Below are 17,368 nucleotides of genomic sequence, written 5' to 3'. Positions count from 1 at the left end.
AATATAGACAGAAATTGTGGGTGAGATGATAAAGGAGACTGAACCAATAAAAATGATAGAGAAAGGAAAAAGATGATGTAGAGAAAGGCTGCACTTGTGCAGTAAGACTGTATTGGTTTATATTGCCTTTTTCTCTATCACTACCATTTTAAAACTTGATTGTAGTTTTGTTATTTTTTGTGTTTAGGATATGCGTGGGGTTTTTCATTAAAAAGTAATGCCATATAATGAAACACTGAGAAATTTCATGGTCATCTGGGAACAGCTGTGACAGAAAATGGTAGTTGATCTGGAAGATCAGTTGGGTCTTCCGATTACTCTTTATTAGAACAGTGGCAGCTCTTCTAACTTAAGTTGTGGCTAATAAAATTTATCCAAAACAATATCAAAATCTGTGAGGAAAATACTGTTTTCTTTCAAGGTCTAGTCTATTGTAATGCTAAATTTCATGAGCTTTCTTGTTAACATCAAATGTTTCAGGATTCATAAGATTTTACGTTTGTTTTAAAAAAGCAAGTCAAACACTTTTTTGTTCTTACAGTGTGAACACTGTAGACCTCCTTTTGATACATTCATAAGAAACACAAAAAAGCGTGTCCTAAACTGTGTTTTCTTTGCATCAGAAATGCCATGGTGAGGGATTTCTATGCCAACAAATAAACTTTGATTTAGGTTAGTCTGTGCCAGGAGATTTTTCCCATGGGAAAGCTTCAAGAGAAGCATATGTAATTATATCTGTTCCTGGAGTTTGTTTCATTGCTCAGATTTGCATTGATGAATCCTAATGTGCTATTGGATAGTACCAGAAATGCATTAGTGTATTTTTTTCAGTCTTTGTTTCCTAGGAATTTGTTTGGGTTGGTTTGTTACAGTTTTGTTCAGATAACATAATCGCTTTCTCTATATCTTTGTCTCATCTGACAATGGGTTATTTTAGTGAACTTCATATTTTATGGCCATTTTGAAGCTAATACAAAATGTACCAGCTTATTTGGACAAACCTTCATGGAATCAGGCAAGCACTTAAGCTTATTTTAGTTAATATTGCCACCAAGATCCAGAAATTAAGGGCAATATCTGTACTTGTTGAGGGTCATTTTGCAGAGCAGGATTTCTCTTCATGAGAACACTATATAAAAGTTTTCATGGGCTTCCAGTTGATGTTGGATGAAACTACTGGCTTTTATTTTGACTTACCAATGCATGCTAGGGGCATCCCTTTTTGTCTGTCAAGGTCTCAAATGCAGCTAGCTGAGACAGTTGTTCAAAGTCTTTCCTTTATGTGAGAGTAAGTTAGTCACAGAATACCCTTGCTGGAGTTTTTGCCATGGTAAAATCAGTATGTTGCTTGCATCTGAGAAAGCCTAGTTCGTTTCTCTTCAAACAAGGTGTTGGCTGAAGTGGAAAACAGTGGAAATACAGGTGGGTCGATGGGGATGGTGAGCTGAGCCAGTGAATTACCATTAATTTCTTCTGTGCCAGCAATGGGCATTGACTGGGGAGAAACCCTCCCTCAGCACGTGGAAATAGGCATCTATGATCAATACACAAACCTGCATTTTGTTCCCCCAGGTGAGAAAGGGGAACCTTTGTATGATTTTCTTTGCTAATAGGCTTCTGAGCACTTTGTGCCAGAACCTGTCTGTATGCAGTAAAATAACCGCTGTTCTGTGTCCTCTCAGCCGCTGGGGACTTGACGTGTTACTGTTACGGTACCTCTTCAAAGACTACTGCCAGTCATTCATTTTAATATGTAATCTCCAGGAAGCCGTTTGAAGCGGTGTTGCTTAGTTACAGTTGAAATGTGCTCTGCTGTAAGGTTTTTGCTGGTACAATTCTTACCACAGGAATACAGGTCAGGTACCACATTCTGCATTCATTCGTGTAATATAGAGAGAGTGATCCTGAAATCCTTTGATGCTGAGAGAGTGAAAAGTTCACTAAATATTGAATATGTACTTACATAAGGAGCTATGGATCTTCTGCCTATATATAGTGGAGTAGATTAGTTGCTGAAAATTTGAAACTATACTTAATAAAGGTTAGTATCTTTTATAAAGATGTAGAGTAAATTTAGCAAGATTATGCTGTTGTGATGTTAGAGTATTTGCAGACTGCATCTCAGGGATTATTTAGTACAGCTAAGAGTGCTCATTTTGTTAAACCTTTGCAGTGTATTGTCTGTTTTAAGATCTTCCATAATTATTAGCCACAGGTTTAGCAGAGCATCTTATAAGGGGGTTCCCTACGTAAATGTTCAAGTTGATGTAAATGCTTTTGTGATATGCATAACCTTGCATGCAAATGTGAGAGCATGATCAAATAGTTAACTATATTGAGTCATCAGTGCAGGCTTAAAATTGTGCTTATTAGTTAGATAGCCTACTGTGAGCCTTCTCTCTCTCTCCCTCTCTCCCCTCCACCCCCCCCTCTCCCCCCCACCCCCCTCTGAATCTCTCTCTCTTTCTTAAAATCAAATCAGGATCTGCTGAAAAACATAGATGGTCACAAAAAGGCATTCCATGAGATCCACGGGGCCAGGTCTGTTAACGGAGTGCCTGTTCCACCTGACCAATTAGAGGATATGGCAGAGAGGTAAGGCTTTCAATCTGAAATAAAAACCCTCTGTGAATGAAAGGGATCCTGTTTGCTTTTTAATCTGTTTGTGTAGTAATCACTATGTTTCTCAGCGGCAGGCTTGAAAAAATTGGAAAGAAAAACCTCCTAGAATATACATAAAAATATACTGAAAAAACTGATGCTTTAAAGATTGATGAGAATCAAAATAGGCTATGGGTTTTGGAAGGGAATACTTTTTTACATTAATCCTGTTATTACTTGTCCCTGGAAGAAATGTTATGTAACAACAGCTGGGATGCATGTGAAAAAAGAAAAGAAAAATGACTTTGCAAAACTTAGTAACAGATGTAAACTGATGATTTCTATGAATAAACAGAAATGTAATTAATTCGCTATTCAAGAGCAGTCATCAGAGCTATTGTCATGCATATTTAAAGGTGAAAGATTAGAAAAATTTCTGAACTGTAACTAAGGCTTTCAATCTTTCCTGCAAAAATGAATATTGCTGTATTTTACTACAGTGTGATTCATTTTGTAGGTTTAATTTTGTTGTCTCTTCATCTGAGCTCCATCTGTTGAAGATGGAGTTTCTGGAACTGAAGTACCGTCTACTGTCACTCTTAGTCCTTGCCGAATCAAAGTTAAAATCGTGGATTATCAAATATGGAAGGCGAGAGTCGGTGGAACTACTTCTTCAAAATTATATTGTAAGTTGAGGTTGTCATCTTCTTTTTATAATTATTTTTGAAATATTGACATATAAGATTGCTGGAAATGAATAAAAGAACAGAAACAGAAATGAGACTTGCCAGTTGTTGACTTTATGACTGCATTATTATGGAATATATTTTCAGAGGTGAATTTGTCTTCACCATGGAGGAATTTTAGTCAAAAGGCAGAAAATGAAAGTGATTCTTTTTGCACCATTTCTTCAAAAACAGAAATAATGTCCCGGCTGCTAACTGTCTGACCATCAACTTACCAAGCATGTGTGGAGGTTCCAAATCCTAGATTTTTACCTACCTTAGATAGCAATTCCAAATTCATCTTCTTTTACAACTGCATAATGCACTTTATAGTGACTATACACAGATTAAGTGTAGAGATAGGGGAGGTTTTTGGCATGCACTTCCCCACACTGCTTCTTTTTAAAGTCTTCCAAATTAAGGAGAGAAAAAAAAAAAGTTACACTGCTTCTGTGTACTTGTTCAATGTAATATACTGATTCGGGAGTCATTTTATTCTTTTAAAGAATGTTTTTTTCTTCTCTGCTCAGCATTAGTATATTAAACCCATTAGTTTATCTCTGTTCTGGAAAGAGATTGCTCCAGCTCTGCATCATCCATATATCTTGTTAAGAAACAGAGACTATTGACTTACAAATGCTCATTGATATGTTTCCTTTCAGTCTTATGCTACTGTATCTTGTTAAATCCACACTTGGAGTGCCAAGTGGCTGGTAGAACCATGCCACTGCTGCACTTCTACATTAGAGAGTGAAGGATTCTTTCAAAAGCAGGGCTGGGCTAAGTACTTTTTACCCTTCTATCTAATTCATACAAGGAAAATTGCACAGGAAAATTCAGTTTAGAAAGAATTCATACAGTTATAGAACCATTCGGAGCCAAGACACTGTGTAGAGAAAGTTACTGATGCCCCCATAGCCTGGTAGTTTTTATTGCTTTGGAAGCAGTCAAAGTTCCTCTACAAAGTGAGAATTGGAGACCTGTTCACACTTTTCCCTTCCTGTATTTAAACTGGCAGTTAAGGACATATAAAAATTCAGGAGTTAAGCCTTGCAAAATTCAGATGGTTATTTAAAATAATATAATTTGCTAGAGTGGTGTGCAACAGCTAGTAGCCATAGTCCATTTGTATACTCTCTAAGACTGTCACAAAAAACACTGAAAGGTGACAAGGGAAATAATGAGGAAGTGGATAGCTTGACTTTTGGATTGTTACTTTATATCACTTTCTTATTTTTTGCTGTAAAATGAACGTTAAATGGTGAATTGTATGTTATTTTGTGATTGCCTCAATTATTCTTGTGCTTTAGACTGCTAATGCTGAGATGGTCATTAGGGAAATGAAAATGCTTCCTTGCATCATTTGTGAAACTACATCACATCCAAATGAGGAAATGGGGACAAGAAGATAAATAGAGCTCAGTTTCATTCCTGGTGGCCTTGTCTTCTGGCTCCTTCCAGGTGTCCAGTGATGGAAAGAGACTTATTTTCTTTGGCTTATCTAGGAGCAATTTTCTAGTATCAAGAGCCAAGTATTACTCTTCCAGTAAATTACATAGGAAAGCTGTAGTCAATACGTTATAGCCAGTGACTATATTAGGAGGAGATAAAAATGTAGCTTTGTTTGTCTGCCAAAGCAGACTGAGCAACGTCAGCATTCTAGGAATATGCGTAGTTAGGATCAAGATAGAACATATGCCTGGAAAATATTTGTGTACTGTAGCTCAGAAAGAAAAGTGGTGGTTGTTACTTTATCCCATCTCCTTTTCATCTGTCTGTCATATACGACCAGTACAGGTCTGTGTAAATTGTACACCGTCAACCTGCAGAACATACTGTACCAAAGTCTCAGCTATAATGCAGATACTGGGTACAGCTATCCATGGATTTTAACCCACGGAACTGTTTTGGCATTGCTGTATTAACACATTTTTTGGCACTGTATGCTATACAGATTTGGGAAAAGCTACATAGTTTCTTTAAGAGACCTTGTCAGATGGAAGACAGTATTAATCAGTAAAATGTCTATATTTAATTTTTGTAAATATTTCCAATTTTTCTTGAGATCAGTATTATGTAAGTAGTTCAGTCTTTTACTTTCTCACATGAAGTCTTGCATTTTTTGGTTCAGGATAAAATGTCTTTGTGTATGGGTTTTGCAAAAGTGAAAGTCAGAAGTTTGTCACATAATTCATGGTAAAGCATTTAGTTCTTTATATATGTTAGGTATTTCTTTTGACAGTAGAGCAGAGAAAAATTCTGATTGTCCTTGACTTCTAGTTTCCTTGGTTATAAACATATTTCTATATTATATCCTAGATAACGGTGGTGATTTGACATAGCAACTGTTAAAGGTTTTAAAATAGAAGAGTTTTTAGATATGTACTGGCTGGCAGATTAATTTTTAAAACTGTTTTTCGTATATAAGGTGGGTTGATGAATACACAAAATCTAATCCTCCTCTTCAAAATACATTGAGCTTTGACCTCATTTGAAACCTGATTTTACCAAAATCACACTAGTACACATAGAATTTTGTCTATTCTGACATTTCAAAGCTTGTATAGATATATGTGAGATGTACTTGCTTTAATTTTGTAGATCTGTAACTGAGAAGGCAAGGGAGGTGGTATAAGTTACTAAACCATTCCAAAACTCTAGATAAGTACATTAGGTAAGGCAATATAAAGCCCTGTTAAAAAGCAGGCTTTTCTCCCTTTTTTAACAGTGGTAATGCAAAATATAATATGCTTGCATAATATAGAGGTATAATTATGTATCACACTTAAAGGAAGTAAGATTTCTGAAAGACATTTAAAAAAAAATCAATGTCGTTTGCTATAAGGGATAAAGAGGCATGAACTGTAAAGAGCCATAACTTTGTGACCAAAATATTTCCATTCATTGCACTATAACTCATTACACAGCTATAACATCACTCACAAAGGAAAAGCACTCTGTCACAATTAGGAAAAGCGGCATCTCTTTGTGCAGTGTTTCCTTAATCTTATTTTTACCAATTACAAAGGAGGTAAACTGAGGGATAAGTCAAATGTTTTTCATTGAAACCTGCCTTTCTGCAAAGGCTTAATACAGGAACAATTTTTCAAGTTTAACTGGATTTGGTTTTTGTGGTGACCTATATGGATGAAATTTTCTCTTTTATTAAAAAGATTCCACTTAGGTGTCAGTGTAAAACAATTTCCATTAAAAAGCTTTTAATTGCTCAGTTTCTGCGCATTCAAAGTATCATATGCTAGTGAGTTTCAGCAAGTCAGCAACTAGCAAACTAAGAACGTATTAAATAATAGAATAGAATAGAATCACAGAATAGAATCATTAGGTTCTTTCCATATTCAAAGTAAATAAACTGTATTTGTAAAGGGAGACTCAGCTGTACCATTAATTTGAAAAGGTGAAATTTATATATTATTTTATGGTGGTGATAATTTAAGCATCATTTTATAATGCTGAAAAAAAATGAATGGAGGAATAATGAAGTTAAAAGTTGTCATCACTGTCCTGATGTAATTTGATGGAAATTATCCTTATGCATAATATCTGTCTTTATTTTGTCTGTTGTAATATTTTTTTATTTTCAGTCTGTTATTGAAAACAGTAAGTTTTTTGAGCAGTATGAAGTTACTTACCAGATCTTGAAAAGAGCAGCTGAAATGTATGCCAAAGCAAATGGCTCAGGTAAATGCCTATGTTTCTTTCATCATGGGAACACTGTTTGAATCTCTTTAGACACAAATATCCTCTAAAAAGATCTTTTAATATTTATTTATTCCATGCAGCAGAGCTGTTAAGATTTCATAAATCTCCTGAAGAGGGTGGTTGTGTTCAGATGTGCTAACTTCTGGATTTTTTCAGTGTTGTTGATTTGGGCCAAAAGTGTTCCAGAGACCAGATTAGGAGTAGGGAAGATCATGTTCTGGTGCCTGGAAATGCTCCCTGGCTTGGCTTCATTTACTAGAAAAAGACAAATAGAGAGTTGGCCCCGGTGTTGTAGTAGCAAAAGTATCCCGTGATTTACTGAAGGTTCTTCATTACTTGTGAAAACCTATAAGAGGAATCCAAATGATAGTTGAAGTGTGGATATACATGAGGAAAACGTGTAGCTGATTCAACAGCTGCCTCCTGTAATTCCTGGACACTGCTGAGTTGAGTGAGAATATGAGGGCAATGTTTGACCTAGATAGTTACAGATGTGGGATCACTTTAATCTCTGCTGGGGAGATAACACAGTCATGGCTGTGGAGGACTGCTGCAGCTGCTAAAGTGGTTAGCAGATGTGGAGAGAAAATAGATATCTTTTTTGTTGTGAAACTGAAGTTGATGATGATGACACTCAAATTTTACAAAAGTAAACAATTTTTACAAGGTGTTCTTACAAAGAATAAAATCAATAGATTTATTCAATGCTATTAAAAATTCAATAAAAATATTTTCTAAAGGGCAGCTACTTGCTTGTATGAATTCAGAAACAGCAGTGCAATTAGAGAACATATTAGCTAAAAAATGTTCTTTAGATTATCTATATTCTGCATGTTTTGTGAAGTCTCAGGATTTGCTTCGGTCCATTTGCTTCTCTCTGTTATTTTCTTCTGGAACGAGGATGCACTTGTTCCCTTATTTGCCACAAGAAATGTACTAAAAATTAAATGTCAAAAACTAGCAGCAATTTGGTTTTAAAGTCGGTGGAAGTAAGATCAGAATTTAATTCAGTACTTTTCAATGCAGACATAGTATCTGTTTGTACATTATACATCTCTATTATTTTCTGCTTTTTTAAGGAAACGTTCTCTCTGATTTCTTTTATTGCAGATTAGAAACAAACACCACACTGAATATGCAGTGTGATCATTTTAGTATAGCATTCATTTTACGTACTTTCCTTAATTCACATTTACTTTCTTTAGTGCAAATTTCTGTTGTAATTTTGCACTAAAATTGATCTGTGAACTGAGCATATGTATATAAAAGCCTACTGAAATAGAAGTTGCAGTAAAATATAATTCCTTGCTGGCAATGGATAAGCATAACATAAAATTAAGCTTTACAGAAATAATAATGAACCAAAATAATCTATGTCTTTCCTGTATGTCAGTGGAAGAAGTTGAGAATGTGATGAAATTTATGAATGAAACAACAGCACAGTGGAGGAACCTCTCAGTAGAGGTGAGAAGTGTAAGAAGCATGTTGGAAGAAGTAATTGCTAATTGGGACAGATATAGCAGCACTGTGGCAGGTCTACAAGCTTGGCTGGAAGATGCGGAAAAGATGCTGAATCAACCTGAACATTCCAAAAAGGTATGAACTAATAGCATATGTATCTCGCTATTTTGTAAATTATGAAATGCGGGATATGTTTTTGCTTAGATTGTTTTACAAAATGTCATACAAGAGGGAGAAATTTTTTCAGTTTCTGGCATACTGTCTATATTCATCATAGGTGTTTCAATGGACACATGTGAAGCATGTACAGACATATACATACACACATGCAGCGAAGGAAGGCATAATCTGTGATTACATGGTTAGAGGCATCTTTAACATGAATACAGGGCAACAGTGTTGTTCAAATATAGGAATGTCACATGATTCACTCAAAGGCAAATATAGCTCTTAACATCAAAGTGTATAGTCACGTGCTGCATATAAAGACACTTAAAGAAAATTATTTTTTCCACGGATTTTTCTACTATATAGGTGACAGATTCCAATATTAGTTGCTTCACAAGACAATATTAATAATATGTGTTGTTACGTTTGATGGGTAAGTAGTTAATCCATTTCCCTGGCATTTAAAAATCTTTTAGATAGTTCCATTTGGGGACCTACACTCGGCAAGATATCTTTTTCTTCTGTTCTAGTATTAGAGTACTGAAGCATTAAGATTTGTGTTCGTGAAACTTCAATAATGATCCAAATTGACTTGAATAATACTGCATTTAATAGGTGCTACATTTTCACCCAACCCCAACGTATCAGCTACACAGCTTTTAATACTGAAGTATGGTTTTCATAGGTTGTAAAATGTCAAACTGACATCAGTTCAGGAATGAGCATTTCATTTTACATGACAGAATGGTATAATTTTTGGTAAAAGTTTGTTAATTTAAATTGATACAAAAGAATGTAATACACTTTTTAAATAAAAATAACCCTATGGAAAGGATTCAATAGTCTGGCATAATATAAATACCAACAGTTATTATTACTGAGCAGAAAGGATGACCCTAGCTGATCAGACTGATCTTAGCTCCTTGTGTATGTTTTATGTAAGTAACTTGGCAATGTTTAAAGTGAAATATTCTTTTATCAATATATAAATAAAATAAAAATATTTACTTCTCTTATCAGTTTTGTAACTTTACCTTTAAAGATTTTCAAAGCAGAAATCTGAACAGATCCATACAGTATATACTTGCTTCTGATTTCTAACCTAAATCCAACAAGTATTTCAAAAAGCTATGTTGAAAACCTTAGACGTGAAAGCATTATTCTTCCCAGAATGCTAATTTCTTCTTAAAATTACATTGGCTTAAAACTGTTAAAGATCACCGAGAGGTAACATAAACCATCTGTAGGCTGAGATACATAATTTAAAAGTTACTTCTACTATTAATGTTGAATTTAGCACTCCACAGCACTAATGGTCACTTAGATAGTTCCAAGGATAGTTCTGATTTAGCAGTTTTAATATTTGGTTATTAAAGCCAAAAGCAATACTTACGTTAGTTTCTACAATTGAAAGTCTTATAGCCATCAGCCCAAGCATCTGGAATCCCAGATGAAAGATGATAACTGTTGTTTGGAATATGGCATAAAACTTTTCTAAACATTTCCAAATGTTTGTTCTGTAAAACCACAAATATAACAGTAACATGATACAAAGATTTCATAGATGATCATTTGCAACCTTACCTGCATTACTTAAATCCACCATGTTCCATCCTAGGCAAAGACCATTGTAGCCCCTTACCATGCTGTCATGCTTTTTTCTTCTTTCCATTGTCTCTGTATGATTTCAAGATCAGCAAGTACCACGGTTATTTTTGCAAAAGAAAATGATTTGTTGGCTTTCTGATTGGTTTCTGTTTTCAGAAACCTTATTTGTTGCACAGATCTGCAAAAAAGATCAGTATGCACTTGGATTTTTCTACTGCAAAGTACTAGAAATTTATCAGTAGATGTATTAATGAACAAACTGCTCCTTCTACAACTCCTTTATTTACTTACAGTACTTCTTAAGCACTTGCCGTCATAATGCCATTGTAACTGCGCTCTCCCATACCTTTCTGTAACAGCTGTATCCAAAGGGTATCAGAGGACTTCTAGATTTGATGTGGGGGACTTCCTTAAAAAGAGCTGTGTTGTGTTAATTGAGAATGAGGTGTGCTTCACAGTACCTTCCAAACTTGTCCAAATTTTACACATGTTTTAGGTTGGCCTCTGAAGGATTGTGCTCCACTGCAAGTAGAAGATTCAAACGGCACATACAATTTACTGAGATGATTATATTTCTTCACTGATACATCAGTACAGAGCACCTGTAGTCTACTGATCTCAGCTTTAGGAATTTAAAACACTATGTTTTTCAATTCTCTCTTCAACAAATTTGAGCAGTATATATCCATTTGATGTTTTGGGTTTGATTGTATCCAAACTGTTTTTATATGTGTATGACTTCTGACGAGTATAAACTATAAAGTTTCACAACTGTAGCTGTGCAGCTTGGGATAACTGACAGTACAGTTGGACAGGAGTTTTTCAGATCTACCCCTGAGTGAAGGATTGCGTGGGACTGTCACCATCAGATGAACAGTCTTGGAATTATAGGATAGATTGATAGTCATAAATAAAATGGGTCAGTGCCCCTTCCTTAGTTCTGAGGACCAAGTGGCATGGTTCAGCTTGCATCCTTGTGGCTACCCTTTCTCCCCTGGAAGAAGTGATTCAGTCTATTTGGAACAGGCTTTGCCACGTGCCTTCCATTGAATTGTGCATTCTTTGGGAGAAGGGTAGCTTTCACAAGCCAGAACCATGTCAGATAAGATGGGGACAGTGACTGAGTCGTGTTTCGTTTACTGGTATAGCTGTAGGTAGTACCTGGAGATACCTGCCTTAGGAACAGTTGCCCATCCTCTGGAAGACCAAAAAGGAAGGGAGGGAGCTGGTCTTTGTCTTCTCTACCAGTTTATGCATGTGCATGTGCCTACAAGATGCACAGAAGCATTTGGCACTATGGCTTGGCTATTTAGGCTGTCTCACTGGAACAGGGGAAAAAAATCAGTGACAACCATCCCTTTCCACTCCCCAGTCACCTACTTTGAGATCAGAGGAAGCAGTGATAATCAGTCTTCTCAAGTCTTCTGGGATGCCAGACCCTGGAAAGCTGCATATGGTTTACAGAAGGGAAGAAATCTCTCTGCGGTCTGTGTATGGCCCAGGTTACTATCAGCCCATACTGTTTCAAGACAAGACAGAAATTAGATGGGCACTAACAGCCTTTTCAGTTATGGAGCTTTCTCTTAAGGAGTTCCATTAGTCTAACTGAAGCTACTCACTAGCATAAAATAAGCTGTAAGTAAACTGGTGGTAATTTTTAATTCCATAGGTTATGTTCACAGGCTTTAGAATTCTGTTTTGGCATATCTGATACAAATTGCTTCAGAGGATAACGTTCAGAGTTTTATCAAGCCATTAGCTGGTTATTAAATTTAAGTTTCATGATTCAAGGTAAAGACTATTTGAATAGGTTTTGGAAAGGTGTTTTCATTTTCTTTTTCAGGATTTCTTCAGGCACTTACCTCATTGGATCCAGCAGCACACAGCCATGAATGATGCTGGTAATTTTCTGATTGAAACATGTGATGAGACCATTTCCAGAGACCTTAAACAGCAGCTTTTGCTACTAAATGGAAGATGGAGAGAATTGTTTATGCAAGTTAAGCAGGTCTGTGTCATCATTATTTAAATTAGAAATGAATCCTTAACAGCAGTTTATTTTATTTGAGCTTTTCCTTTGTTTATCTCTTGGTTATACAGCTTTTTATTTTTATTTTTGGACATTTTCAGTGGGTACAAGCTGTAGTTTTCCTTTATGGTCTTCTGGCCTGATACAGTGAATATTTTTTTTAATGCATGTCTTCTTTTCTTCAAAGAAAATGATAGGTTTTAAGTAGCTATTGTTATTGTAAGCTCTGTAAAACTAAACAGTGAAAATGGTGAAAGTGGATATTTTTATTACCCTTTAATGAAAGTTGCATTCATTTATTGTCCTGCAACCCTAAGCAGGTACAATGCAAGTTAATTAACTAGTCAGACATTACTTCTGTCTTGTGCACACAGAGGCACTGATAGGAAATGAAAAAACTACTCTTTATCTCACGGAAGAGGTTCCACTGATTGGAAAAGAAGTGTTTCTTTATTTCCTCTTTAAAGCAAAGGGTAGATGTGAGATAAAATTACACAGAAGTATTTCACACCTCATGAACACATTAGAAAATATCTTTGCTAGAATCTATATACATCTAATGGTATTTTCCTCTTTGAGTGATTTTAAATAGCAGTTGCCTATTTGAAGATGCTGAATCTATTTTCTTTGCTGGCATGATTATTTCCATTGCAAGTCAAATTAAATGGAAAAGCAGATAATGACTGCACCTTTTTTCATTGTACCTTTTCCAAACTGTTGACTAGAATATTCTCAAACTTTATTTGCTATTGATATTTAGGGTGATTCACTGTGGAAACTGTAATCCCCAGCATGTAAATGTCTCTTCCTCTACTTATGCAGCTCCTTTCATGTGCTGGTTTTTATCACTGACTTGTCACCATTTCTGTCATACAGCTCTTTCCACTTTCTAAGACCTGTGTTTCCCCTTCCTCCAGCCAGCAGTTCTGTTATTGAAATTTCCCTCATCCTTCAGCTTTTCTAAACTTTCGTGTTCTATTCTTTCACTGAATTTTCAAAATTGATACTGTAGGTAATAAGAAATTAATTGAGATGATAATTCTCAGTTAGAAACAGATAAGAGTTTAGTGTTCTCCAAGTGATCCAAAACTTAAAATAAGCTGACCCTCTTGTATGAATGTTGTTCTTTTTAGTGTCAGCACTATTGAAACTAATGCGAATGATTAAGTAATATAGAGGATTAGTTTCCATTAATTTGTATTTTGTTGAACACAATTTTTCCAGCAAACAATCGCACTGAAAACATGCTAATTCTCTTAAGTCGTTATTTAATTGCCGGATGTTTCATTTGGAGTGGTTATTTTGTTTGTTTGTTTCTTTTTATGTTACATTTCCTTAGTATGCTCGAGCAGATGAACTGGACAAAATAAGGAAGGAATACTTGGATGGTGTTGGCCATTTGACAACTTTTATTGATGGAAGCAATAGGAAATTTTCAGTCCCTATAGAAGTGTCCTTCCTTGATGTCAAAATGCTTGTACAAGATTTAGAAGTAAGTGTCTTTCTTCCATTCCTTTCTTTCTCCTTCATAAGAGAGAAACTTATAACTATTTAATTCTGAGAGCATAAGATCATTTTAGTATACATTTCCATTATTTGTTTTTTTAACCAGTGGTGCTTTTTTGTATAATATATGCTATAGCCAATATAAATCATTGTATTCTATGAGTGACATTTACAGAGCATATTTCCAAAACACTGGCCCACTGGATATTTCTTTCTGTTTAGCTTCAAACTGCCTTCAGGTGAGCTGACTGATACCCTTTGGCACAGTTTTAAGGTATTTGAAATATGATCCAGTAGTCACTGAAATCAGCGATGAAAACAATTGATAATTGGAATAGATACCTTTTGTCTCTTGACAACAGACATATCTCCCATGAATGCATGAATGCTGCTACTAAAATATTTTTTGAAACATTTGTTTCAGAATATTAAGCAGAAATTGCCTGCAATGGAAGCTCAGTACAAAATGGTAGCAAGAACAGTGCAACTTGTTACAAAAGAAGTTCCCCAAGAGGAAGTGAATGAAATGCTGGGAACTTTGTCAAGGATCAAAGAGCAGCTGGGCAAGGTTGCAAAATACTTTTTCTACTACACATGTTGACTGTTGAACTAATAAATAGTAAGCTCCCCTATGTGTATATATATATAACAATATATAGTTACTATAATAATAGTTGTTACTTCTTTTAGACATTAGGACTACCATCCTTAAGTTTAATGTTCTTTTCTGTAAGAAGTAATACAGCATCAGGATTGATCTGTTAGGCAGGTAGCAACTATATAAACCTACATGCAGAGGAAGCTGCTATTTATTGAACTTTTTTAATAATTATTTTTCTTTAAAATGGCCAAAGGTTAAGGAGTATTCCTGTGCCATGCTGTATGAATGCCAGCATCTGCTGTCTCCACTGGAAGAACTGGAGAAACAAATCACACATTTTTATGAATCTCTTGAAAAAGTCAATGAAATAATTTCTATCCTGGATCCTGAAGCACAACCTACAACTGTTCTTAAACAAAAAGCCCAAGTAAGTTTCAAAAACATCTTACAAAGATCTGCTGCCTCTGAGTATTTACAGTTAACTTTCTAGGAATTTGGATTGCAACTCGGCAAGCTGAGCAAATGTTTCTTCATATTCAGCTAGCAAACATAGCATATCCTAAAGTCAGCTAGGCATAAACATACAAAGATTGAACTTGTGTTCCCTCCTAGTGCCCGTGATTTTAATGCAATAAGTAAACATGAGACTTTTTTTTTTTAATCTAGTGGAAATTGGACTGAAGTATCAGAAATACATTGGATTTTTAATTAAGCAGATGAAATAACATGATCAGGAACTTCCCTAGGTTTCCTAGGAAGTTCCAACTGAACCCGAGGAAAAACTTCTTTCCTATGAGGGTGACAGTGCACTGGAACAGGCTGCCCAGGGAAGCTGTGGAGTCTCCTCCTCTGAAGGCATTCAAAACCCACCTGGATGCAGTCCTGTGCGACCTGCTGTAGGTGAACCTGCTTTAGCAGGTGGGTTGGACTAGATGATCTCCAGAGGTCCCTTCCAACCCCTGCCATTCTGTGATTCTTGGACAATTATGGAACTTTCTTAGAAGTCTGGAAGTGGTTTCTTTGAAGTGCATTGTAGTAGAATATTATCTTTTTTACCTGACCAATAAACATTTCATTCTGGAGGAATTCAGAGCTAGTCAGAACTCACTTGGAAAGGTAAATGAAAATATGAGGATCTTGTGTAGGAATTGGCATTTGTCCTTGTGTACGTGTGGTATATAGCCTAGAAATAGTACCTCAAAAGTGATGCACACGTTTCATTAGAGTCAGATTTGACAGGTGATAGAATTAAATGGATTTTTGTAATGGGAAGCAGAAATCTTTCAAAGCCATTTAGAGTCCGTTTAAAAAAAAAATTGGAACAAAAAGTTTCAATTTTGTGTGTGTGTATGTGTATATGTATACATATACATATATATATAAAATTTAGTTCAAGCCTATAATGACTCTGGAGATTTGCCCAATAATTCAACAAGAAGGGTATTCTCTTCCAGTAACTGCAAGTTTTTATTATATTTGGGTAAAAAATTATCTAGTGAGCTTGAATCGCGCCAGTCCATTTATCTTCATGAGTAAATCCTCTTCTGTTTATCAACGCCAGCTGAGTCATGTGTCCAACCTGCAGGTTAAGGGCCAGCTCAAAAGAATGCTCCTTTCCTCTGCTTCTGAAGGTTAATCTGCCCCAGAATATCATAATAAAAAGATATGTTTCTTCTGCAGTTTTTTGCCAACCAGGGAAACAAAATCTCCTCAATTACACGGAGTGTGATGGTTTCTGCATATCAGAAAGTAAACAGAGATTTGTGCTGAGGAATACACTGTTCCTTCAATAGCAGAACAGTTTCCTCACCACGGGATTTTTTAAACCTTTCTTTCAGCCTGTGCAACTTCATTCATGTATTCTTTTCTTCACTTTTTTTTTTTTTTTAAAGAGTATAATTCTCATTGCTTAACACCATTTGTAATGAAATCTGAATTCAGGTAGCTGACATGAAAGGTTAATTTGTTGAAAGGCAAGAACTGTTAACATCTCAACCTGCTACTGAGATTTGTCATTCTTATGTGTATTGTTTTCACTGCTGCCCACTTACAATTACGCCATAAATACAGTCATCCCATAAAATTAGATCACAGAATAATGTATTGACCTGTATTCTCTAAAACTACCCAAAAGGCTTGAATACAGTGTGTATTCCGTGTCTTGTTTTATAAATAGCTACAGCTCTATTTTGGGTATAGGACTCTGCACAGAAGGAGGAAGTTGTGTGGTCTCTGTTACTCCATACAACATTTTGTGCAGTCTGTTTGTCATGGTGCTTTGACCTCGTCCCTTTTGTTCTTATTGTCAAAAATTATCTTCCTGTTATTTTGCCAAACTTTTCTCTCCTTTGTTCCTGGCCAGGGTGGATATATGTTTTTTTCTTTCAGGATTTGGTAGCTTATCAAGAAAACTGCAAGAAAGATTTGTCCCTGATTGAGAGAAACAGTCAGAGTATCCTGCAGTGTGTGGCTTCAAGAGAAATGTTGCAGCATTTCCATCAGTCAACATTTCAGAAGAAAGTTACACAAGTTCAGATTACTTTTCAGGTAATTATATCATACATTGGTGCATATTTTTGAAAGCTTGTTTGTATGCAGCTGATCCGTCCTACCATATCTCAGTTTCGTCACTCTGTAGCTACTGTCCTAGAGACCTCTCCTCTCTGGTGTCAAGTTATTAATTAAGGATTTGTTTGTATTAGGTAATAAGTGGTCAGGGGACTGTTGGTCATATTCTCCATGCAGTTATTCAGAGATGGGCCTCCCTCAGAGGGATTTAAGAACTTTCATGCATCTCAGGCTCCTTTGGAACGAGGAACCTGAAATCCACCTGTTAGGGCTGCACTGGTTTTTGTTTCTCTTGGCTTTGTTATCTTGGCTAATTATTTGCTTTATATTCCCATACATGCCCTTTCACACAAAGCGTGGAAGATGGAAACTTTTGCAAAT

At 35.7% G+C, this 17,368-nt stretch overlaps 1 protein-coding gene across 2 annotated transcripts in view; it reads left to right on the top strand.

Moving 5' to 3' along the window:
* SYNE1 (spectrin repeat containing nuclear envelope protein 1) overlaps nt 1-17,368 on the top strand; it is a 269,565-nt gene that overhangs the window by 36,266 nt on the left and 215,931 nt on the right. For both annotated transcript variants that reach the window (XM_086461108.1, XM_086461107.1), the window contains 9 exons: nt 2,483-2,595; nt 3,119-3,287; nt 6,929-7,025; nt 8,440-8,642; nt 12,127-12,291; nt 13,652-13,804; nt 14,243-14,386; nt 14,673-14,846; nt 16,808-16,966. In XM_086461108.1, coding sequence (XP_086317234.1) covers nt 2,483-2,595; nt 3,119-3,287; nt 6,929-7,025; nt 8,440-8,642; nt 12,127-12,291; nt 13,652-13,804; nt 14,243-14,386; nt 14,673-14,846; nt 16,808-16,966 — 1,377 coding nt within the window. The remainder of the gene's footprint in view (nt 1-2,482; nt 2,596-3,118; nt 3,288-6,928; nt 7,026-8,439; nt 8,643-12,126; nt 12,292-13,651; nt 13,805-14,242; nt 14,387-14,672; nt 14,847-16,807; nt 16,967-17,368) is intronic.

Source organism: Leptosomus discolor, chromosome 2 (assembly GCF_034619465.1).
Source record: "Leptosomus discolor isolate bLepDis1 chromosome 2, bLepDis1.hap2, whole genome shotgun sequence".
Classification (NCBI taxonomy): domain Eukaryota; kingdom Metazoa; phylum Chordata; class Aves; order Leptosomiformes; family Leptosomidae; genus Leptosomus; species Leptosomus discolor.
Note: the sequence above shows the minus strand (reverse complement) of the source record. Positions and strands in the feature narration are given on the sequence as shown.